General features: G+C 50.4%; 1 protein-coding gene across 1 annotated transcript in view; it reads left to right on the top strand.

Moving 5' to 3' along the window:
- Positions 1 to 20,824, top strand: part of PTP4A3 (protein tyrosine phosphatase 4A3) — a 54,281-nt gene extending 33,457 nt beyond the window's left edge. The window contains exons 2-6 of the mRNA XM_030444346.1: positions 5,388 to 6,190; positions 8,997 to 9,089; positions 14,392 to 14,522; positions 15,082 to 15,156; positions 15,975 to 20,824. Of these exons, the coding sequence (XP_030300206.1) occupies positions 6,086 to 6,190; positions 8,997 to 9,089; positions 14,392 to 14,522; positions 15,082 to 15,156; positions 15,975 to 16,092 (522 nt within the window). The 5' untranslated portion in view covers positions 5,388 to 6,085 and the 3' untranslated portion in view covers positions 16,093 to 20,824. The remainder of the gene's footprint in view (positions 1 to 5,387; positions 6,191 to 8,996; positions 9,090 to 14,391; positions 14,523 to 15,081; positions 15,157 to 15,974) is intronic.
- The last annotated feature ends 3,186 nt before the right edge of the window (positions 20,825 to 24,010 follow it).

The raw sequence follows: 24,010 nt of genomic DNA, 5'->3' as shown, positions 1-24,010 counted from the left end.
CAGCAGTGGGAAGGGTTGGTGGTGCTGCTGGTGCAACCTTGTGCACGCACCTTGCACACACCTTGTGTGTGCAACCAAACCTTGTAGACCTGCTCACTGTGGTCCCATGGAGCAGTGATAGACATCTGCAGAATTCCTACTTGGGAATAACTGGGATTATTCAGAAACTTGCAATGAGTTCTCAGGATAATGGAAATTCTCATTGGGAAGGTGGGATTGAGAGCAGGGAGAGAAGGACCTGATCAGCCCTAAGAGGAAAGGCCCAGATGGTGTCTTGCTACATGGGCTGAAACTAGGATAAAGATTGAGCAAATCATAGAATGGTTTGGGTTGGAAGGGACCTTGGAGATTATCTGGTTCCAACCCCCCTGCATGGGCAGGGACACCTCCCACTAGACAAGGTTGCTCCAACTTGGCCTTCAACACTTCCAAGGAGTGGGCACCCAGAATATGTAGCACAGATGGGTGTTAGATTTTTCTGAGAGTGAACCTTGAACGTGAGATATCCTCACTTGGGAGACAGCTGTATTAATGTACAAGTGAGATACACACTGCTTGGGTGAGTAAGAGCCTTTTTTCCAAGTCCCATGTGGAGCAACAGTTTGGCTCTGCAGAGCTTTCTTACTCCTTTTTTGGGGGAGTTGCTTAGGAGAACCTGAGCTGGCCAGCTGCGTTCCAGTAGCCTGAGTGCCAGCAGTGTGGCCATTAGGTCTGGCACTGGTTTACTGGTCCAGCCCTGGCCTTCATTTTGCCTTGAGGTGCTGGGAGGAAGAGCAGCTTCATTCTTGCTGCTGCAGCAGGGTCCATCCATGGACTGTTGGGAGGCCAAAGTATGTGGAGACATCACATTGCATGGGAATAATTAAAATATTCCCATTATCACTGCTGCTTTGGGGTGCAGGCAGGGAGGTGGTGGCTCAGTGGAATGCTGGAGCAGGATTCTCCATCACTCAGTCAACATGAACTGCATCCAACATAAATCCTTGCCAGGCTCGTGGCTGCAAAACTTCTTATGAAAGAACTAGAAACTTTAGACATTAGGACAAAATTCTTCACTGTGAGAGTGGTGAGACACTGGGACAGGTTCCCCAGGGAAGCTGGTGTTGGGGTTGTTCAGCCTGGAGAAGAGAAGGCTCCATGGAGACCTTAGAGCACCTTCCAGTGCCTGAAGGGGCTACAGGAAAGTTGGGGAGGGACTTTTTACAAGGGCATGGAGTGATAGGACAAGGGGGAAGGATTTTAAACTGAGGGAGGGGAGATTTAGGTTAACCATTAGGAAGAAATTTTTTCCTGTGAGGGTGGTGAGACAGGCACAGGTTGCCCAGGGAAGCTGTGGATGCCCCATCCCTGGAAGTGTTCAAAGCCAGGTTGGATGGGGCTTGGAACAACCTGGTCTGGTGGAAGGTGAACCTACCCATGCAGGGGGGTTGGAACTGGATGGTCTCCAAGGTCCCTTCCAACCCAAACCATTCTATGATTTGCTCAATCTTTATCCTAGTTTCAGCCCATGTAGCAAGACACCATCTGGGCCTTTCCTCTTAGGGCTGATCAAATCCTACTCTCCCTACTCCCAATCCCACCTTCCCAACAAAGGGATCTTTGAGGTCCCTTCCAACCCAAACCGCTCGATGGTAACGCTGGAGTCAGAAGGGTATTGATTCACTTGGCAGGTTATCAATATTACTGAAACACCCTTTTCCACGTTGTTCTGCCATGCTTAGTAGGGTGATCAGCATCCCAGACAGTAGTGCTGGGGTTGGTTTGTGACTGAAAATCCGTTAGGAATTTAGGAGCTTTGGGGCTGAATTGCCAAGATGTGCAAATTGCCAGAATACTTGAAACGCTTCCACTGGAGAGGAGATGTTGTGGGAAAGGAGCACTGGATGTTCTAATACACAGGCAGTGAACCTCTGTTACTGGCAGAGAGTGCATCCAAGCCAATAAAAAAATTAGCTGGTATCCAGAGTGCCAGTGGAGCATGAGCCACGAGTTGGATGAGGGTGGGAAGCTCTGGAGTTGGTGCTTGCTATGGGTGGATTTAATCCAGGACATGGTTAAACTTGGTCACAGTTGGTATTAACATGACCCTGCAGCTGGTGAGAACAGGGTATGAGGTTGTTAGGAGGAGTTTTGGGTTGGTTTTTTTTTTTTGCTGATTCTCTGCAAAAACCTCTCATGATAGTGCATTGAGACAAAGGGGCCAGGAGACAAGATGTGGTTAATGGTAGCTGGAGCTGAACGAGCCAAGAGCTGAAAACATTAAAAGAAAAAGCAGAAGACCCTCAGGTCCTTCTCTCCAGAGAAACTTGGTTTGCAAGGGGATGATTTGGGGCAGCAGCAGCTTTCCAGCAGCTCTTCCCTTTGAGCAGGTATCTGTGTCTGCCCATCCCTCCCACCTCCCATCCCATTGGAGGGCTTTAACCTCTTCTTTTCATAAAGTGAATAAAGAAGGAAGGAAGAAGCTTCCTTAAGCTGGGTTGCCAGCATATTTTTCTTGGGAAACATTCATTCATAGGGTTTCTGGCTCTTCTGTTGCCCGTGCTGGCCCAGAGATTAGTGGTTGGACCTGTAGGAGCCACATAGCCCAAAACATCCCAGAATTACCCTCCAGAATCACTACTTCTTACCCAGCCATGGTGAGCTCATTTTGGGGGTGAACAGATCCCATGAGTGAAGTGATGGATAGGAATATCACTGGAAAAGCACTTTAACCCTGGGGAGAGTGCAGATTTCCCATCTCATCTCGTTTGGAGCATTGCAAAGTTTGAGCAAAGATCCAGCTGCCGTGGTCCAGTTTGGGAGGGTTAACTGCCCCCAGGGGAGATCAGAATTAACTTGAAACTGATCTGCTCTGAATCTTACCCAAAATGCTGCTGGGAGGTAGCTCTGACTCACACCTCTCACTCTCAGCTGAGCTTCCAGCATCCATCAGCTGCTAAGAACTGATTTTCTCAGTGAAGGATGGAAAATTCCCCCTGGGATGTCCCACTCATCCCTCCAGCCCGGGTTGGGTTTGAACTTGGCAGAGCCTCCTTTCAGGGTGGGTTATTAGTTTTGGCAGTCATTGAATGGTTTGGGTTGGAAAGGACCTTAAAGATAGATCATCTAGTTCCAAACCCCCTGCCATGGGCAGGGACACCTCCCACTAGACCAGGTTGCTCCAAGCCCCATCCAACCTGGCTTTCAACACTTCCAGGGATGGGGTATCCACAATTTCCCAATGCAACCTGTGCCAGTGTCTCATCATCCTCAAATTAAAGAATTTCTTCCTAATGTCTAACCTAAATCTCCCCTCTCTCAGTTTAAAATCCTTCCCCCTTCTCCTATCACTCCATGCCCTTGTACAAAGTCCCTCCCCAACTTTCCTGTAGCCCCTTCAGGCACTGGAAGGTGCTCTAAGGTCTCCATGGAGCTTTCTCTTCTCCAGGCTGAGCAACCCCAACTCTCTCAGCCTGTCTCCATAGCAGATGTTCTCCAGTCCTCTGATCATCTTTGTGACCCTCCTCTAGACTTGCTCCAACACCTTCATGTCCTTTTTCATCATCCTGAAGAAAAGAATAAACCCAACACACTGTAACTGAAGGAGCCCATTGGTTGACACAACTCAGCCATTTGTCACCATCACAGATTGGAGCTGGCTCCATCCCATCTCTTCCTGCCTCTGGTGTAGCCTTACCCACATTTTTTCCAGGAAAAACAATGAGTCAGGAGTGCTGTGATGTGGTTGACAAAGGGTCTTGGGACAACTTTGGGAGAAAGGAAGGGAACATATCAGAGTCTGTGGAGGAGCTAGGGAGGGTTCAGGGCCAAAATCCCCTTGATTTCTGTCCCTTGCCCAGCTCTTAGCCCCCTCTAAGCTTCTTTCCAAAATCCTGACTCTAAACTCATGGATGCAAGGATGTGCTGTGCATCAGGGCAGTGCCAGGGCTTGCACATGCTGCTTGAAATTAATAATTAGCGCCCTGCCAGCAGGAAACCCCACAGTTTCAGCAGCCATGCTGGGCATGTTTCAAAATGCAGCCCCGCGTCCCCTTCCCACCTCACCTGTCTCTTTTTCCCCTTTTGCTGTATTATTTATTTGCTGTTTGGGCTTTGGGGGTTTTTTGCTATTTGATTTTTTCATTCTGGAGCCAGTGAGTGGGTTTTACACGATGCTCAGGCACGGAGCGACAGCAACTGGGCACGGTGCAATGAGCTGTTTGGTGCTCAGCTCACCTCCCTGCTCCCACTTCATCTCCTTGCATCGGGATTAAACAACCCAGAAGGGAAAGTTTCTGGGCTCTGGGGCATCAGGAGGGGAGGCAAGGGGTTGCATGCCAGACAGACGTGGGTTACTTATGTGCTTATGGTCTATTTTGAGTCTCCGGCGCTAAGCAGCCGCTGACCCGGGGAAGGGACCAGCTTCAAAACAAGAGTCTGGTGGTAAAGACCCAGGGAAGCACTGGGTTTCCCTCCTCTCCCAGCAGGGCTGGGAGCACCCTCTGAGCCCATCTTGGATTTTCTGGCTTTTTCATGATTGTGTTTTTTTGATCCTGCCCATTGCCATGCTGGAAGGTAAAGATGCCCCAGGGTTGCTCTGGCAGTGATGGGGATTCTGGCAGGGACATTCATCCATCACCAGGGTTGGTAAAACTGCCTGCCCACAGCCCGTTCCTCTCTTCACCCCCCTCCACAAGAAAGCTCATTTGTGGGCAGCTTAATTGGCCTAAGAGTATTAGAGGTGCATTTGGTGGACATGAGCTGCTCGAGCAGCACTGGGAGCTTGTGGCTGAGGAAGGGGCAGCAAGGGCTGGGTTTGGGCAGAGAGCTGCTTTTGGGGTGGAAATATCTGCAGTGGTGCTTCAGGGACACAAAGGTGAGGTCTGGGGGGACTGGGACACAAAGGTGAGGTCTGAGGGGACTGGATGGGTGCCAGGGGGGTCAGCTCGTGTGGTTTACAATCTGGGTAATGGTGTGGGGTGGTGTGAGAACAAGCCCCTTTCCCTGCCATGTGCTTTTCCCTTTTGTGTGTGAGTTCCCTGCCCCCCTCGGCTTTTCAGTGCTATTTCACATGATATTTGAGGTTTGTTTGGGTTTTTTTAAACCCCATTTCACTCTCTAAATCTGTGAAAATGGGCATGGTCAGGCATGCCGCGGGTGCTGGTGCAGGTGGGTGCACCATGTGTCATATGGAATCATGGAATGGTTTAGGTGGAAGGGACCTTAGAGGTTATTTGGTTCCAACCCCCTGCTACCAACAGGGACACCTTCCACTAGACCAGGAAAACTTGAAAACTTCCAGGAAGGGGGCAGTGACCTCCCACCCTAGCCAGAGGCTTCCTCGGAGAGACGGTCTGGGGGGATGAGGCCACCATCACCAACTGCTTTTCCCTTTTCTTCTCCTTCAGCCTCGCTCTTTCCCAGGACTTATGGAGGTGCTGAGGAGCAGCTCTGAACCCCGTGGCCCCCAACAGCCCACCCCGTGAGGCACCCACCCTCTTCCTCACCTCATCCCGACCCTCCCGACTCAACCATTCAAGGCTCCCGTGCATGGATCGCCCCAGCGAGGCACCGCTCCCGGACGCCGCCGACGCCGCCCCGTAGGCTCCCGGCCCCCCGTGACACCCCCAAGTACTCCACATACCCCGATGGGGTAACGTGAGGGGGGTCCCCTCCCACCACCACCAACCCCCCCCCATATGCCGAGGCCTTTCTAGAGCGCCAGGGACCCGCACGGCACCGGAGGCAGCAGCGTCGCACACGCCCCCAGGACACCAACACTACAGCAAAGGGATTTTTTTTTATTATTTCTTTTTCTTTTTTTTTAATTATTATTATCATCATTAATATTATTTTTTTCCTCCTCCCACCCCGGGGAGGCTTGCGGTGTGTCAAGGAAGCCGGCGCGCTCCCAGGAGCTGGGATTATTTGCACAACGTCTGTATATTGAGTTCTCCATCCTTGTTTTATTTTTTCATCACAGAGGGGTCGTTGCTTGGGTGTTTTGTTTTTTTTTTTAACCCATCCCCTCCACGCCACACTTTTCTTGGGGTTTTTTTTTTTTTTCCCTCCCATCATCAGCACCACCTCAACGCTCCATCCCACCATGGCCCGGATGAACCGCCCTGCGCCCGTGGAGGTCTGCTACAAAAACATGAGGTTCCTCATCACCCACAACCCCACCAATGCCACGCTCAGCACCTTCTTGGAGGTAAGGAGAGGAGGCTAGAAGGGGTGGGCCAGGACTCAACTGCATGTTTTGGGACCAAGAGCTGATGTCAAGATTGATGAGGGGGATGGGGCAGTGGCACAATCGCCTGCGGTACCACAGCCCTTGGTGGTACCACAGCCCTTGGTGGCATCCCAGAGCAATGAGTGGAATCATCACTGGGTTTTTGGGGTGGGATGTGTTGGAGGACCCCAAGCCTGATGTTTGGGCACAGCAGAGTTTCCCTGTTCCTGTCACATCCCCTGCCAGCTCCACCAGCACATCATGGCAAGGGGCTTTGCAGTGATACACAGAGAATCATGGAGTTGTTCTGCTTGGATAAGACTCTGTAAGATCATCAAGTCCAACCATTAACCCAGCACTGCCAAATCCACCACTAAGCCACGTCCCTCAACACCACATCTACATGGCTTTTAAATATATCCAGGGCTGGTGACTCCACCATTGCCTTGGGCCTGTTCCAGTGCCTGATGATCCTTTCAGTGAAGAAGTTTCCTCTAATATCCAATCTAAATCTCCCCTGGCACAACTTGAGGCCATTTCTTCTCTCCTATCACTTAGTACTTGGGAGAAGAGACAGCCTCATCTCACTTCATCCTCCTTTCAGGTAGCTGTAGAGAGTGAGAAGGTCTCCCCCTCAGCCTCCCTTTCTCCAGGCTAAACATCACCAGTTCTCTGAGCTGCTTCCCATAGGTAGGACTTGTTCTCCAGATCCTTCCCCAGCTTGGTTGCCCTTCTCTGGACACAACCCAGCACCTCAGTGTTCTTCTTTTAGTGAGGGGCCCAAAACTGAACCCAGGATAAACAGAGGATGATCCCTGCCCTAGTCCTGTTGGTCACACTATTGCTGATACAAGCCAGGATGCTGTTGGCCTTCTTGGCCACTTGGGCACACTGCTGGCTCATAATTTAGCTCCTAGTGACCAAGACTTAGAGGTCTCTTTCCCTTGGGCACTACTTTCCAGCCTATAGTGTTGACTGGGTCTGTTGTGACCTAAGTGAAGGACCTGGCACTTGTCCTTGTTGAACCTCATACAGTTGACCATGGACACATAACAACCTCCCCTGCACCTCCCAGCACCTGAGTGAGGACTTTTTATCCCAAGTATCCCTCTGTCTTTCCAGTGCCTGGAATGTATTGGATGCTTCACAAGGACCTGGAGGGCTTTATAATGCCCTGCCTGGGAACCTTGCCAGGAGCTAGGGGGGGAGCTTATGGCTCTGTGTCTGTGGTCTGAGGGTGAAGGACTTCATCTTTTTATCAGTGCCTGGGGAAGAGGCAGCATCCTGCAGGTTTGGTTAAGCCAGCCCAAGCAGCTTCTGCCTTCAAGGAGGTGTTTTGGGGGTTTGCTCCATTCATAGGGGGACCTGAGGTTGTGTGTGAGCCTGGCAAAAAAGGTTTTTTGGCTTAGACCTCAAGCTACTGTGAGGTCTGGTGGGCTGGGCTCAAGGAAACACTCCCAGTGCACACACAAAAAAAAACACAACAAGGTGGGAGTGCCACTGGTGGCTCAGAGAGCTTCAGGAAGGTGGTTGGCATTTGGGAATGGCCACCCCATACCCTGCATTGAGGCACACGAGGTGGTGAGGAGAACACAGTGGGGAGGGGGAAATTCTCCTTTGCTCCAGCTTCTGAGATTTTTGGCTGAGCTGCCACTTGTGCAGGAGTTTGCTGTGATGTGGCACACAGGTACACACAGGGAAGAAAGGAGATGCTGAGGCTTTAACACAAGAAGGACATGGAGCTGTTGGAGCAAGTCCAGAGGAGACCACAATGATGATCAGAGGACTGGAGAAGCTCTCCTGTGGAGCCAGGCTGAGAGAATTGGGCTTCTTTATCTTGGAGAACAGAAAGCTCTGGGAAGACCTTATAGCAACCTTCCAAGACCTGAAGGGGCTACAGGACTTTTTACAAGGGCACAAAGTCGCAGGACAAAAGTTATGGCTTTAAACTGAAAGAGGGGAGATTTAGGTTAGACATTAGGAAGAAATTCTTTCCTTTGGCACAGGTTGCCCAGAGAAGCTGTGGCTTCCCCCTCCCTAGAAATATTGAAGGTCAGGTTGGATGGGGCTTGGAGCAACCTAAACTAGTGGGAAGTGTCCCTGCCCATGGCAGGGGTGTTGGATCAGGATGATCTTTAAGGTCTCTTCCAGCCTAAACCATTCTATGTTTCTAGGGTCACTGAAAGGGACACTGTCACACGATGCCCAGTGGGGTCAGTTCACCAGCATGTAATCTGGGGCAACCCCCACAACAGGTGATAAACCACACTGGAAGCTGCCCAAGTCCCACACCCAGGCCTGCAGTATGTTGGGAGTGGTGACAAGACACCCTGAGTAACCTGCAGGATGCTGTGCACAGTCGGTGGGGTACCCTCCAACTGCCCCAGCCACCTCCAGGAATTTCTGCAACAGGAGTTGCAACCTCACTGGGCACAAATATTTTCTCCTTTGTGGAATTTGCACCCCTTTCAGGATGTTTCTTTAGTCTGGGTTAAAAGTCCCTGTGGTAGGGACAATTAGAGCATAAAAATTAAAGTCACCCATTGGCACTTGTGACTCCAAGGTGGTGTGAAGGTCCTGGGTAAAAATCCTACAATAGCCATGTAGCTTTGGTCCCCTTTTGGACCACAAAGGAGTGTGCTGAAGGATCCAGAAATGGGGCACAGTGCTGTTTCAGGGTCTGCAGGGGTCTGTGTGGTTGTAGCAGGGCTTGGATGTGGTTGGGTTAGCTGAGATATGACTGCCAAGAGTTCATTCAGACCCCTCCTTCTTCTTCCTTCCCCAGGACCTGAAGAAATACGGTGCCACCACGGTGGTACGGGTGTGCGAGGTCACCTATGACAAAACCCCCCTGGAGAAGGATGGCATCACTGTAATGGTAGGTGGGCAGCACTGGGGTTGGGTGGGGTTCTGCCAAACACCCCATTTCTGACAGACCAAAGGCACCGTGCTTGCAATGGTGAGGCCACAGCTTGAGTCCTGGGTCCAGTTCTGGGCCCCTCAGTTTAGAAAGGAGATTGAGGTGCTGGAGCAGGTCCAGAGAAGAGCAAGGAGGCTGTGAAGGGATCCAGCACAAGTCCTGTGAGGAGGGGCTGAGGGAGCTGGGGGTGTTCAGGCTGGAGAATAGGAGACTCAGGGGAGACCTCATCACTCTCTACAACTCCCTGAAAGGAGGTTGGAGCCAGGGGGGGGGTCAGGCTCTTTTCCCAGGCAGATCTTAGTAAGACAAGAGGGCATGGACTTAAGATCTGCCAGGGGAGATTTAGGTTGGATATTAGGAAAAAATTCTTTATGGAGAGGGTGATGAGGCACTGGAATGGGCTGCCCAGGGAGGGGGTGGATTCTCCACCCCTGGAGGTTTTTAAGAAAAGATTGCATATGTGGCACTCAGTGCCATGGTAGCGGATCAAGATTTGGACTTGATGATCTCAGAGGTTCCTTTCCAACCTGGCTGATTCTGTGAGAAGGGTTTGAAGCCCAACTTCATCCTTGGGGCGAGGCAGGTGAGCTCCCTGCTCCCCGGGCTGAGATGGGGTTGGTGCTTTTAAAAAAGAAAATGCTGCCCACACAGCCGAAACTGTGACTCAGGAGGGCTGAGTCAGCAGCTGCCCTCCCTGCCTGGCACTCAGGCTTTGAAGCATCCCAGGGATGAGAGCACTCTGTCCCACATGGAAGATGAGTGTGGTTCCTGTTACCCTCAGTGTTACCTTATCCAGGGGGGGGGTGGTGAAGGCTTTTTGCCCTTCCTGGAGGTGGCTGGTGCAGCTCTGGGAGATGGAAGGGAGCGGAAGCAGGCAGCTGCCTGGGCTGCATCTTGGTTGATAAGTGATTGGAGCTGATGATGTCAGGTGCTATAGCCCTGCCAGGGAGTTGAGCTCCAGCTGGAATGGAGGCTCTGCTTGTTATTTAGGGAAGGGTTTGGAAATGCCTCATGTGGTCCTGGGTGGTCCTCTGTGTGTAGGTTCTCTCTATGTAGCTCCCCCTGTGTAACGTGTATCCTCTAGAGAGAAAACCAGCAATATTCATCTAGGTTATAGCAGATCCTCTCTCTCAAGGTGCAGATCTGTCTACCTACAGATGCAATGCCTGTATAAGATCACAGAATGATAGAAAATAATTTGAGTTGGAAGGTACCACTAAAGGTCATGAAGTCCAACCCCCCTGCAGTAAGCAAGGACATCCCCAATTAAGTCAGGTTGCTGAGAGCCTTGTCAAGCCTCACCTTGAATATCTCCAGGTATTATATATCTTACAGAGAAACACAGCTGTACCCTACACAAAGGATCATGTTCTGATGAGGATTATAGGATCATGTTCTGATGAGGTTTACAGGATCATAGGATGATGTTGTAGGTCATCTCTGCTCTGATTTTGCTTTTTACCCTGTTTCTGGCTGGAGTCCTTCAGCCTGAGTTTCTGTACCTAAGATACACATATCTTATCTAGAGAGTTATCTGTCTGTGGGGTGTGTTTCATATAGAGATATTGATATCTAAGATGAAGAAACTATGCCAGATACTATATATAAACTATGTAGTTTATAAACTATGAACTTTATATATATCATACAGTTTTCTATATATGGAAACTGTACAAGATACAGAGAGCAGTATTTCCATCCTGTGTATCTATGGATAGATACAGCTGTGCAGATACAGACATAGGTATTTATGTGTATATATAAATATATATATATTTATGTATGTATATATACATGTATATGCCTTTATCAAATACATAAAACAGAATCACAGAATGGTTTGGGTTGGAAGGGACTTTTGAAGTCCTGCAGTGAGCAGGGACATCTTCAACTGTACGAGGTTGTTTTGAGTCCTGTTCTACCTAACCTTGAATATCTCTACATTCAGGGGATGGGGCATCTACTTGGGGGGTTTTGGACACCTCCTCTGCTTTTGGCTCCTGCATATTCCGCAGGGGATCCTGAGTAATCTCTAGAACTGGTGAAGAATACTGAGTCTTGCTGGATCCACGTGTCCCATGCTGTGGACATCTGCTTGGGGACCACACTCAGTGATGGCTTTGCTGTTGTCAGTCCTCCAGGCTACACCACCACTTGGTATTGAAGCAGCTTTCCCAGTAGGTCAGAAATGGAGGAGAAATCCTCCTGGGAATCCAGTGCTGTGTGTGCTTGGCTGCAGGAAGGTTTTATGGTACAGGATGGACATGGACCACTCAGTTGTTTAAGCTGCTGTAAATTAGGGAGGTGCCAGTGGGCAGACCCCGTAGCTGGTATGGCTGGGTGAATGAACTCATCAGGTCATTTTCAACCCAAGAACACAGTCAGCAGTGCCTGGCTTGTGCATCATCTCTTCCAGGCTACATCCTCTCATGTTTTTGTCCTCTGACCATGTGCCAGTCCCCCAGCAAGCCCCAGCCTGAAGGTGCTGCATGTAAAACAAACCTCACTTCACAAAAAGGACTTTTTCATCCTTCAGAAATGATCTGAAAAAAAGATGTGAATTGCTGCCAGGTGAATTCACACCAAGCTTTTTCAAGTGAGTTGAACTCCTCCAAAACTGAAAAATGTGTTAAAATTAGCAGAAACCTCCATACAAGCCCATCTATTTAAGTTCCTCATTTTTGTACAGGGAGTTGGTAGATGAATATATATTTTTAACTGAACTACATTTATTCATGTGAGAGCTTAGCATATTTCAGAGCCTAGTGATTTTACAGTAATATAGAGAGTAAGAGGTGCTCCTTCTAAAATGCTCTGCAAACTCTATGTCCAGCAATACTAAAGCATACTCATTCCCAGGCAGAAGAGCACAGAAAACTACACAAAATTTCACTTTGAATGGAGTGATCTGTCACTGTCCCACTGAGCTCTTCATATTGACCCACCTTCATTTTTTTTCCTTTTTGCTTTCAGTTTGCAGAAAATATTGAAGGTTTTTCTTTTTCATCATTGGTGCTGGGTTACCAATCATGATCAGCCCCATGGAGAAGAACTTGGAGGGGGGTACTGGTGCATGAGAAACTGGACATGAGCCACAGTGTGCACTTGCAGTCAGGACTAAGTCAATAATTTCCTGAGCTGCAGCCAAAGAAGTGTGGTCTTTAAGTTGAGGGATGGGATTCTGCCCCTCTACTCTGCTCTGTTGAGACCCAACCTGCAGTGGGATGTTCATCTCTGGGGATCCCAGCAAAGGAAAGACATGAACCTGTTAGAGTGGGCAATGAAAAAAGAGGTTATTTACCTCTGCTCTAAATAAAGGTGGAGAGAGTTGGGGTTCTTCAGCCTGGAAAAGGCTCCAGGGAGAGCCTGCTGGTCTTTTAGTATATGTAAAAGGGGTTTATAAAAAGATGGATGCTTTTTGGCCAGGCTTGTAATGTCAGGAAAAGGAGCAACAATTTCAAACTGAATGAGTGGAGGTTTAGATGGGACATAAGGAATAATTTTTTTTTTTTTACAATAAAGATGATGAGACTTTGGAACAGATTGTCCAAGAGCTGTGAATTCCCCATCCCTGGAAGTGTTCAAGGCCAGGCTGGATGGGGCTTGGAGCAACCTGGTCTATTGTGGGAGGTGTCCCTGCCCATGGCGGGGGAGTTGCAGCTTTGAAGGTCCTTTCCAACCCAAACCATTCTATAATTTGGTGATTCTGTGACATAGTTTGTATGTCATCCCTGGTGTGGGATGGCTGAAGCAGTGCTTTCCAGACACCACAGGGAGGAGATGATCTTGCAGGATGATCATGGGCTTGTGCTGGGTGGGTGGGCTGGAGCATTAGGGCACCTCAAAGCCCAGCACTTTCCTTCCATAGCAAAGCCATACTGAAATCCCTTTAGGGGTTCCAAGATTGAAGTGAAGCTCAGCAGCTTCTTTTGCCATCTGTCACCAAGGGTGACTCAGCACAGCAGCTTAGTGACTCACTCTTCAAACATGAGGATCCCAGCCCCGTGATTCCTGAGATCACTGAGCCACATCACCTCCAAGTGATGCTTCTCTGCCTGCTCACACTTCTCCTGCCAAATCCATTTTGGGGGAGAATTTGGGAGAGGCATAGAACTTTGACTGGCTACTGGTGCTGGTGAGATGAGACTGTTCCTTCCCCAGAGTGCTGCAGGGATCACAGGCAAAGGGGGTGACACTTTTCCCCCATAGGAAAGGAGCTAAGGGCTGGGGAGTGCTTAGTGCAGCACCCACTTTGCCCAATTCATTACTAAGCTCCAAAGCTAAATCCACACAGCTTGAGGATGATGCTCAGAAGAAGACAGACACACTTTTTTTGTCCCTTAAGAGCTTTCCCTGAAGATGCTATTTAAGTGGCCCCATTTGGAGAGGTTTCCCTCCCTTTAGCTCTCTCTGGGACGGTGTTGGGTAATCTCAGAGCATCCTTTTGGGGTGGTGTCTTCACTTTCACTCCCACATATTGCAGCAAGCTGAATTTTGACACCACGTCAGACCTTGAGATTTCATCCATAGAATCATAGAATGGTTTGGCTTGGAAGTGACTTTCAAAATCATCCAGTTCCATCACCCCTGCCGTGGCAGGGACTCCTCCCACTAGACCAAGTTGCTCCAAGCCCCATCCAACCTGTCCTTCAACATTTCTAGGAAGGGGGCAGCCACAGCTTCTCTGGGCAACCTGTGCCAGTGTCTCACCACTCTCACAGAAAAGAATTTCTCCCTAATGTCTCCCCTCTCACAGTTTGAAACCATTCCCTCTCCTCTCACTCCATGCCTTTGCAAAAAGTCCCTTCCCCCCAGCTTTCCTGTGGCCCCTTCAGGCACTGGAAGATGCTCTAAGGTCTTCTCTTAGAGCCTTCTCTTCTCCAGGCTGAACAACCCCAACTCTCAGCCTGGCTTCTTAGGAGAGGTTGGAATTGGTGGGGGGAAGGTTGGGAGTTTCAGTTCCTCAGACCTCAACATGGTCACCCAAACAGAGAGGAGACAGGCAATAGCCACTCTAGTCCAGAGGCAGGAGGACATGGGGACCATGCTTCAGGTCCTGTAGGTGCTCTTGAAGGCTGAACCCGTTCCTAGGAGATGGGAGGACCTAGACCTTCAGCTGCTACATCCCCATGGAGCTGCACTTTTTGCTAGCACACACATCCATCTCCGTGCTGCCAAGGCTGATAACTCCGTGACCCTGAGTGAAAAACAAGCTGACAATAGACAACACTGACAGTGTTTCTCTCTTCCCTCCTTGCAGGACTGGCCGTTTGATGATGGAGCCCCTCCTCCCAGCAAGATAGTAGAAGATTGGCTCAACTTGCTGAAGACCAAGTTCTGTGAAGACCCAGGCTGCTGTGTGGCCGTGCACTGCGTGGCCGGCCTGGGGAGGTAAGTCAGAGCCCATCACCCCTGCTCCAAACACACCCATGAAGGGAAAAGAGGGAAAACCCTTCCTGCTCTCCTCCTTCCACCTTGGAGAAGGCTTTTGGAAGCAGTAGAGACCTTAATAGGAATAGGTATTGATGGCTGCTAGTTGCTCTCCTGCCGGTGCCCCACTGGGATATTCCCTCTTCTAAGAGCTTGTTGTGGAAATACTGCAAAACACAACCAGGAGCCACAGTGTTCCAAGAGCCTCATGTTTTGCTGTTCCCCTCCCCAACACACACAGGTCAGGCTTTGCATCCACTCTTCCCATAGATTTGCCTCCAAAATTCTCATGCTCCTTAGAAGAGCAGCAAACAGCTGTAAAATCCTGGGGATTTTACTTCTAAAATCAGCCATTCCTTGAGGCAAAGGGCAAGAAAATGCAGCCTAAAAGCCAGCAGTGGTGGTGGCCCACAGTGCCACAGTTACAACCTGTGGTGTGTGTCCCCCTGTCCCCTTGGATGGGGCATCAGCCTCTGGGCTGCATGGCTGGGGGGTGACCAGCACTGCCATTGCCTTTCAGAGCTCCCGTCCTCGTCGCGCTGGCCTTGATCGAGAGTGGGATGAAGTATGAGGATGCCATCCAGTTCATCCGACAGTGAGTCAGGGAATGGCTTGGGTTGGGAGGGACCTTAAAGATCATCTAGTTTCAACCCCCCCCTGCATGAGCAGGGACACCTTTCACTAAATCAGGTTGCTCCAAGCCCCATCCAGCCTGACCTTCAACATTTCCAGGAAGCAGGCAGCCACAACTTCTCTGGGCAACCTGTGCCATTGTCTCACCACCCTCATAATGAAGAATTTCTTCCTAATATTTAATCTAAATCTCCCCTCATTCAGTTTAGTGCCATTCCCCCTTATCCTGTCACTTCATGCCCTTTTATAAAGTCCTTCCCCAGCCTTCCTGTAGCCCCTTCAGGTACTGGAAGGTGCTCTGAGGTCTCCCTGGAGCTTTCTCTTCTTCAGGCTGAGTTGAGCAATATTTTAATGTCAGGGGAGAAAGCAACCTCAGGTGCCTCAGTGCTTTCTTGGAGATCTGGCATTGCTTTTCTCCCCTGTTTGCATGGAGGAAAAGGGGAATCAGCACCAAAGCCACCTGTGCCCTTGTATCAGGGCTTCATCAGTGAGGCAGCCAGACGCATCCTTGGGACTAGGTTGGCATCCACCCTGTTTCATCTCCCAGCTCTTCATGTCCTAAGACTCACAGGCTGGATGAGCAAAAAAAAAAGCTGCCAGGGTCAGTTCTTGCCTCCATCCCTGGAGGAAGCTGCGGACTCCAAAATCTCTTCCTGCTCCAGGCTGGGGCAGCTGGGGGGGGGGGGGGGGAGTTTTCAGCACCCTGATAGGGGTTGGTATGAGGTGGGAGGTCTTCTGCTGTCACATTCCAACTACAGGGGTCCTTGTGTTTCCCTGCAGGAAGCGACGAGGAGCCATCAACAGCAAGCAGCTGACCTACTTGGAAAAATACCGACCAAAGCAGAGACTCCGATTTAAGGACCCTCATAACCACAAGAACAAATGCTGCATCATGTAACCTCAACGACCTCTTGCCAAAATCCATGCACACAGACACCCGGGCACTCCCACCCATCCCTCCCACTCACCCCCCACAACCCCTGCCCCAGCCCCACAGCCCCTACCCCCCCACTGCCAGGGCTGGGGTAGGTTTCAGGGGGGGGGGACATGGGTCACCAACACCACCACCATCCTGTTCCAGCACCCACAGCTCGGTTGTCTTTCTGGAGCCCTGAAAAAAGGCTCTGCAGTCGTGGCCCCAAGGAGGGAAGGCAGAACTGCCCTTGGGGTTAGCGGGCAGTGAGCTCACCTGAATGTTCTTCATCGCCTTCCTCCTCCTCCTCCCTTCCCCTTGCACTGAGAGGGATGGGTGGAGGGGTCCTTGCTTTGGGGGTCATGCAGGCAGAGCTGGGCCAGCTGAGAAGGGATGGGGAGCAGGAGGGTTGGAGCACCCCTGGAAAAATCCTTTCCTGCCTCTTCCCTATAAATAAGGGCTGCAGCACCAGGGATGGAGATGGGGATGGAGCAGTGGCCTTGGAGAGGGAAGGTGGTGATGGCAAGCAGAGGTGAAGGGCAGCTTGTTGCTGGCCTTGTGGCAGTGGGAAGGGCTGAGCTAATTCCCCCCAGCACCATTCCCTTTCTCCTGGCTCTTATCCGTCTTCCCTGTCTCCTTGTTGCCTTGATGCATCAAGGTGGGGCTTACTGCAGCCAAGGCAGAGGTGCTGGGAAGCTCGGGGACCATGGCAGGGCTTCAAGGCACCCAGCTTTGCCAGGCTGCAGGGTCAGCATTGGGTCCCCCCCAGATTGTGGGGTGCTCTTATTTATAGCTTCCAAATTCAATGCACGGGGTGTTGGGTTCTCTGCTGTCGTGTCCCCATCACCCCACTTCTGGCTGAGATGGCCCTCGGGGACACAATGTGCATCTCAGGGCACGTTCATGCTGGCAACCTTTGCCAGCTGAGGGGCATGGGCTGCAGTTTTCCAGGGGGAGGATTTTGGGTTCTCCTGGTAAGAGCACATCACCAAACTTTGCACCTGCCTTTCCCACGTCTCTACCCCAAAACCCATCTGAGGTGCTCTCAGATCCTACCTGCCCCCTGAGCTGGGACATGAACCATCTCTCAACTTTGCCTTTTGAACGCTTGCAGCAGCTGGAGCAGTGGGCACCTAGGGGGTGTGGGGTGGTTTTTTTTCTTTTGAAAGAAGAAATTTGCTAATTAAAGGAAAAAAAAAAACTTAAAAAAAACCAAAACAAAACAAATCACAACAAAAAAAATCCAACCTGTTTGTCTTCCACACGTCCTCTGGCCTTTCTTTCTCCCATTGCTGCCCAGGGGAGGCCAGGAGGTGACCCATGTCACCCCAGACCAATCCCTGGCACCAGGTCACGGCTGCCTGCTCTCCAGTGTCACCAAGGGCATCCGTATGGCCCAAGGGATGCTCCAGGGTCCTTTGGCTCCCTACTGCTCACCTCCTGAGCCACAGAAGATCACAGTTGTTGGGGCAAGGAGGGTTGGTTCAAGCAAGGTCTTGTGGGGTTAGGCTGCCCAGCCTGAGATGCCCTCAGTGCTGCCCTGTGTTGGTTATCCCCAAAGGTTTGTGTGCCTTCCAAAAAGGATCTGCAGAAGGGCAGGGGACAGCTTCCTGCCACGACCCAGGCAGAGGAGGAGCTTGGAGCCATTTCCACCACCACTCTTTCTCTCCAGATGGAAGCAGGAGGCACAGCAGGGATGGCCATCCCATGGGACAGACCAAGTGCATGCTCCCAGGGCTGTAAACACCTCAAGCTTGTTCAAACCCCCCCATAGTGAGACAGCCACTGTCCCCTTGAGTTTCTTCTTGCCCATTTCAGGCTGTGGATTCTAGTGGGAGGTGTCCCTGCCCATGTCAGGGAGGTTGGAATTAGATGATCTTTAAGGTCCCTTCCAACCCAAACCATTCTGTGATTCCTGTGTCTCATGGGGAAGGCAGCAATGGTCAAAGGGTCTGTACTGGTTGGGATGGGTGAGAAATAGGGCTGATGAAAAGGTGTGGTCCTGTATCAGAGCAGTCCCACTGGGTGGGCCACCATCCCCTTCCTGCCCCATTGTGTCCTGGTGCTGCTACAATAGGAGCTGCTTCATCCCTAGGGGCAGCAGGAGGTGGCTCAGCACTGCAACTGGGACAGCCCCAAATGCTTCTGAGCCAGGAGACCTCACAGCCCCTTGTGCTCCCAGTGCTCATGGCTGTGCCACAGCTCGTGAAGAGTTTAGGATAAAGAGGTGGGAACTATTGCTTTGCAGGCTTGGAGATGCCCTGGCAAGAGGTAGAGAAGAGTTTTCCTTGCCCGTGCTGACAGGAGCATCACCCAGCAGGTTGCCCAGGACAAGCATCAGCCAGATGCTTGTGGGTTTGGGTCAGGATGGGATCAGATGAGTTTGAGTTCAGCCTCCTTAGGCCATAGGAATTCTTCACCTTTTCCATGCAGGGTTTGGTGGTGGAGCTGCTGAGAGCACACTGAAATCTCAGCTTGGTGTCTTGTTTTGGGCTTTGCAGTGCTCCTTCACTTCTTGTAGCATCAACCCAGCCACCATAAACACAGGGATCTTCTAGTGTAAGAGCAGCCCTTGACCTGGTACAATCCTTGTGGCCAAATCCCAAGCACCTCTGGTTGCCAGAGTGGCATCTTGATACTCTTCAGTTTTGTGAGTCACTAAAAAAAAAAAAAAAAACCAAAACCAAACATCCAAACCATGCTGCTTTAATTGTTGTATTTTTTTCATTTTTTACTACTTTTAATGTGTCTGTCCCCCCTGTTCTGGAACATGGTCACCTCCCATGTGGTGCTCCATGGAAAGGACACCTCCCTGCATGGAGGACTTGAACAAGTTCCAAGGTTTCTCTTAAGTTGGGCTGCCAGATATTTGGGATTTTTTTTTTTTTATATGGACTTGGTCTCCTGCCTCTGAGGTACCAGCTCCTCAATATTTCAGTTTAGAGTTACAGAAACCTAACAGGCTGGGGAAATGGAGGGGTCTTCCATATAGATTTTGGGTAAGAAACCACAAAGAAGAGCCCAGTTGCCTCACAAAGACCTTGGGACAGTTGGGGAAGAGGGAAAGTTGAAGCTCAGTAGCACCAGAAAGAGGCCTAAGCATCCAAGGACTCATGGTTTGGGCTGGTTTTGGTGTCTGTCCTTGGACACTAATCCTTGATGCCAAAATATTGTTGAGAGAGCCTTAAAAATCTGACATATTTGCCAGTTTTGTTATTTCTCCAGTTGTCCCCATTGGGTCGTAGGAAACAGAGACTCCCAATGGCTTTGGCTACAAACCCAACACCTTATCCTGCCCTTTCCTGCAGAATCAAAGGCATCAATTGACCTTGTCACCCCTCTCCACCTCCCTCATCCCCTCTGGAAACCCATAATTTGCAGGGCCAGGGCTCCAAACTGCTGGTAAGAACTTTGGAGAGCCAAGGGATGGCAAAGCAGAGATGCCCTAAGTGTGAACCAAGAGCTGGTGGGCTTCTCCCAGGAATCAACCATGGCTGAACCTTACATGGGGGAATAAATCCAATCAGGAATTCATAGTTGTGTCCTTGTCACGTGAGTCCTTGTCTGCATCAAGGGTTGGACTTGATGATCTCTGAGGTCCCTTCCAACCCAGCCAATTCTATGATTCTATGATCTTGGATAAGAGACCCCCCTTCTGTTTCCCAGTCAGATGGAACACGTGGTGGGGGCATCAGTGGAATGGAAGGAAGGCAGCATGGCCACCTCTTTATTGAAGAAAAGTCTGGGGACATTTAGTTCAAGGCTTTGCTTTCTGTAAATTCATATTCTTGAGTCTTGCAGTGGGGCTGATCCTGGTGCTTGGGGTGAGGGCTTCATGGGAGGAGGCGACAGATTTCCTGAGGAACCAAAGAGCCTTGCTCTGTCTACAAAAGAACGAGTTGCTTTCTTTTTTTCCCCTTTTCTTCCTTTTTTTTCCCCCCCCGTTTTAATTTTTTATCTTTTGCTTTTTCCTTTGCCTTTTTTTTCTTTTTTTTTTTTTTTTTTTCCTCCATTGGGTCTCTTCAGTTTTCATTACTCCCAACAGGAAAGCACACAGGGAGATTTCCTGACTTCCAGGCAGTTTTCAGGACCTTCCATCCCATTCCCTTCCAGGCAGGATGGGCATTTGCAGCTGGGAGGGGTGGATTTGGATGGGATACTGATGGGGAAAAAAATGTGTCTGGTTTCTTTGCTCAGTGGAGGATCACGGGCAGGCTGCAGTCATTCCCTTGGAGGGGGGGGGGTAAAGGGGGCATTTTTCTTCTCTTTAGACTACAACCTCCCAATGAACTCTCAACCTCCCTGCTGTTTCTTTCTGTGCAACAAAGCTGCATATTTTCCTTTTTAATTCTGTGGGCAATGGTCGTAGTATGTAGATTAAGCCCCGATGACTTCTTTTTTTTTAATTTTTATTTTATTTTATTTTATTTTGGTCTGAGCCATAGCTAAATTATTATACCCAGTGCTTTTTGTATCAGGCGGCATCACTTTGAATATGCAGATGAGGTATAGGATCTTGACACTTTATAACCTTTTTAAAAAGAAGAAACTTGTCTGTTTACTTACGTCTTGTGTAAAAAAAAGAAAAAAAAAAAAGAAAACAAAAATGTATGCCTTTTAATAATCACTTTTTTTTTTTTTTTTTTTGAGTTTTATGAAATTAGGGTGGTTTCACTCCAGCAGCGAAATAAAAAAAAGCGTTCACTGTTTTGTACCCATCTGTGTGCTCTGTGCTGGCAATGGGGGGGTTGTCAAGGTGGGGGAAGTAAAGGCAAATTCTGGCCAAGGGTCTGTGGAGGAAGGAATGCACAGTGAGGTTCTCTTCCCTGGAGACATCAGCCCACTCCTGTCCCATCCCAAATGTGGCCCAGCTACATTCCCCACCCATCGCCTGGGTTATTTTCCTCCTCTCATCTCATTCCCCTTTTCTGGAAGCTCCCTGGACAGCCAACAGAAGTGGCTGGGAAATGGGGAGAGCCACAGGGCCACAGATGATCAGAGGCCTGGAGCAGCTCTGCTTTGGGGCCAGGCTGAGAGATTTGGGGTTGTTTCAGTCTAGGGAAGGGAAGGGTCTGGGGAGATTTTAGAGCACCTTCCAGTGCCTGAAGGGGCTACAGGAAAGGTGGGAAGGGATTTTTTACAAGAGCATGGAGTAATGGGACAAGGCGGAGGAATGGATTTGAACTAGAAGACGGGAGATTTAAGGTAGAAATTAGGAAGAAATTTTTTCCTGTAAGAGTGGTGAGACCCTGGCACAGGTTGCCCAGAGAAGCTGTGGATGCCCCATCCCTGAAAGTGTTGAAGTCCAGGTTGGATGGGGCTTGGAGCAGCCTGGTCTAGTGGGAGGTATCCCTGCCCATGCAGGGGGGTTTAAACTTGATTATCTTTAAGGTACCTCCTGACCCAAACCATTCCACCATTCTATACTGCAGTTAGGTGATGGACTGCTGCCAAAGTAGCTAAGAGCCTGTAAGAGGTGTGCAGGGCAGAGGGAACTGATCTGCACAGCATCAAGGCAGGTCCAGGAGGCCTTCGGATGCACCCAGGGGTTCACATAAAGCCTTGTATCCCCTGGGTTGCTCTCTGTCCCACCCAGCACAGCCAGTGCATGGACCATCCCCAGTACTTCCTTAGCAAAGCATCATTCAGGTCCTCAGCAGTGCTTGCCAGGCCAGGCAGTGCCCCACATCCAGCATCCCCCAGCATAACCACCATGATCAGAGGAGGGGCAGAGTAGATCCAACCATCCCCACAGCATTTACTCCCAGTACAAGTGAGGTCTTCTGCACAGGAGGGTCTGGCAGTGAGGGGATCCCAGGGCATTGCTCCCTTCCCTGAGTGTGTCATAGGTTTGAAGTACCCACCCACCTCATCATCTTGCAACCAGTGGCACGGGCAGAGCCCACACACACCCTGTGTCCAAGCTGATGGAGTTGGAAAAAAGTGCTGTCAGGCTCAGAATCATAGAATTGGCTGGGCTGGAAGGGACCTCAGAGATCATCCAGTCCAACCTATGATCCACTACTGCTGCAGTTCCCAGCCCATGGCACTGAGTGCCACATCCAGTCTCTTTTGAAATATCTCCAGACACGGAGAATCCACTACTTCCCTGGGAAGCCCACTCCAATGCTTGATCACTCTCTCCATAAAGAAATTCTTTCTAATATCCAACCTAAACCTCCCCTGGCACAACTTGAGACCGTGCCCTCTTGTCTTGCTGAGAGTTGCCTGGGAAAAGAGCCCAACCCCCCCTGGCTCCAACCTCCTTTCAGGGAGTTGTAGAGAGCGATGAGGTCTCCCCTGAGCCTCCTCTTCTCCAGGCTGAACAGCCCCAGCTCCCTCAGCCCTTCCTCACAGGACTTGTGCTGGATCCCTTCACAGCCTCCTTGCTCTTCTCTGGACCTGCTCCAGCACCTCAATCTCCTTCCTGAACTGAGGGGCCCAGAACTGGACACAGGACTCAAGCTGTGGCCTCCCCAGGGCTGAGTACAGGGGCAGAATCACTTCCTTGGACCTGCTGGCCACACTGTTCCTGATCCAGGCCAGGATACCATTGGCCTTCTTGGCCACCTGGGCACATTGCTGGCTCATGTTCAGCTTCCTGTCAATCCAGACTCCCAGGTCCCTTTCTGCCTGGCTGCTCTCAGCCACTCTGTGCCCAGATGATGGCAGAGATGCCTTTTATCCCTTGTGGAAAGGTCTGAGCAAGGCTGTAGGGTGCTGTTGGACAAACTGCTCTGCTGGGGCCCTGAAGAAGCCATGGTTAATAAATCATGGCATGTGAGAGGCTGAGGACTCAAGGCCACCTACGCAGTGTGCAGCCCTTGTACCAAAAAGACACCAAATACCTGAATCAGCTGTCACCAACATTTCTGGGCTCTGGCACAGAGCAGCAGGAGGAGGGACCAGCTCCTAAATATGCATCATCCACTGGCAGGAACCCACCTGGCAGGGACACCTGGATCAGAAAAATCTGGAGCTCACTCCACCCCTGGATGGAGAGGGCTCTGTAGGTCTGGGGCAGGAGGGAGGGGAGGGCAGGAGGTGCTGCCCTGCTTGTACCATGGTGTCTGGAAAAAATCCTGTGCTTGTAAGGTATGAAACTGTAGGGCAGGGTTTGGGTTGGGAGGAAAATCAAAATGTTCACCAAAAAAAGAGACAGCTGAAAAGTCAAAGTGGGGCAGCAAGCCAAGCTTGGCACAGGTACAGGAACATGGATCACCCAGGGGTGGGTTTTGCCCTGGGAGCTTTCCCTGCAAACAGCAAGGAGAGGAAGGAAAAACTCTTTGACTTACACAACCCACAGAAAGGGTTCAGAAAGGGGATTCTGCAAGTGAGCCCACCTGGAGCACTGTGTCCTGTTCTGGAGACCCCAACACAAGAAGGACCTGGAGTTGCTGGACTGAGTCCAGAGGAGACCACAGAGATGATCAGAGGGATGGAGAAGCCCTGGTATGGAACCAGGCTGAGAGTTGGGGTTGTTCAGTCTGGAGAAGAGAAAGCTCCATGGAGATCTTAGAGCATCTTCCAGTATTTGAAGGGGCTACAGGAAAGATGAGGAGAGACTTTTGACAAGGGCATGGAGTGATAGGAGAAGGGGGGGGATGGTTTTAAAATGAAAGAGGGGAGATTTAGGTTAGACATTAAGGAAGAAATTCTTTTCTGTGAGGATGATGAGACACTGTCACAGGTTGCATAGGTAAATTGTGGATACCCCATCCCTGGAAGTATTGAAAGCCAGGCTGGATGGGGCTTGGAGCAACCTGGTCTGGTGGGAGGTGTCCCTGTCCATTCTGGGGGGGCTGGAACTGGATGAGCTTTAAGGTCCCTTCCAGCCCAAACCAGTCTGGGATTCTAGGATTCTGGGATTCTTGGGGGTCTGTGCTGCCCTCCCTGAGCAGGA

Source organism: Calypte anna, chromosome 2 (genome assembly GCF_003957555.1).
Source record: "Calypte anna isolate BGI_N300 chromosome 2, bCalAnn1_v1.p, whole genome shotgun sequence".
NCBI classification, from domain to species: domain Eukaryota; kingdom Metazoa; phylum Chordata; class Aves; order Apodiformes; family Trochilidae; genus Calypte; species Calypte anna.
Note: the sequence above shows the minus strand (reverse complement) of the source record. Positions and strands in the feature narration are given on the sequence as shown.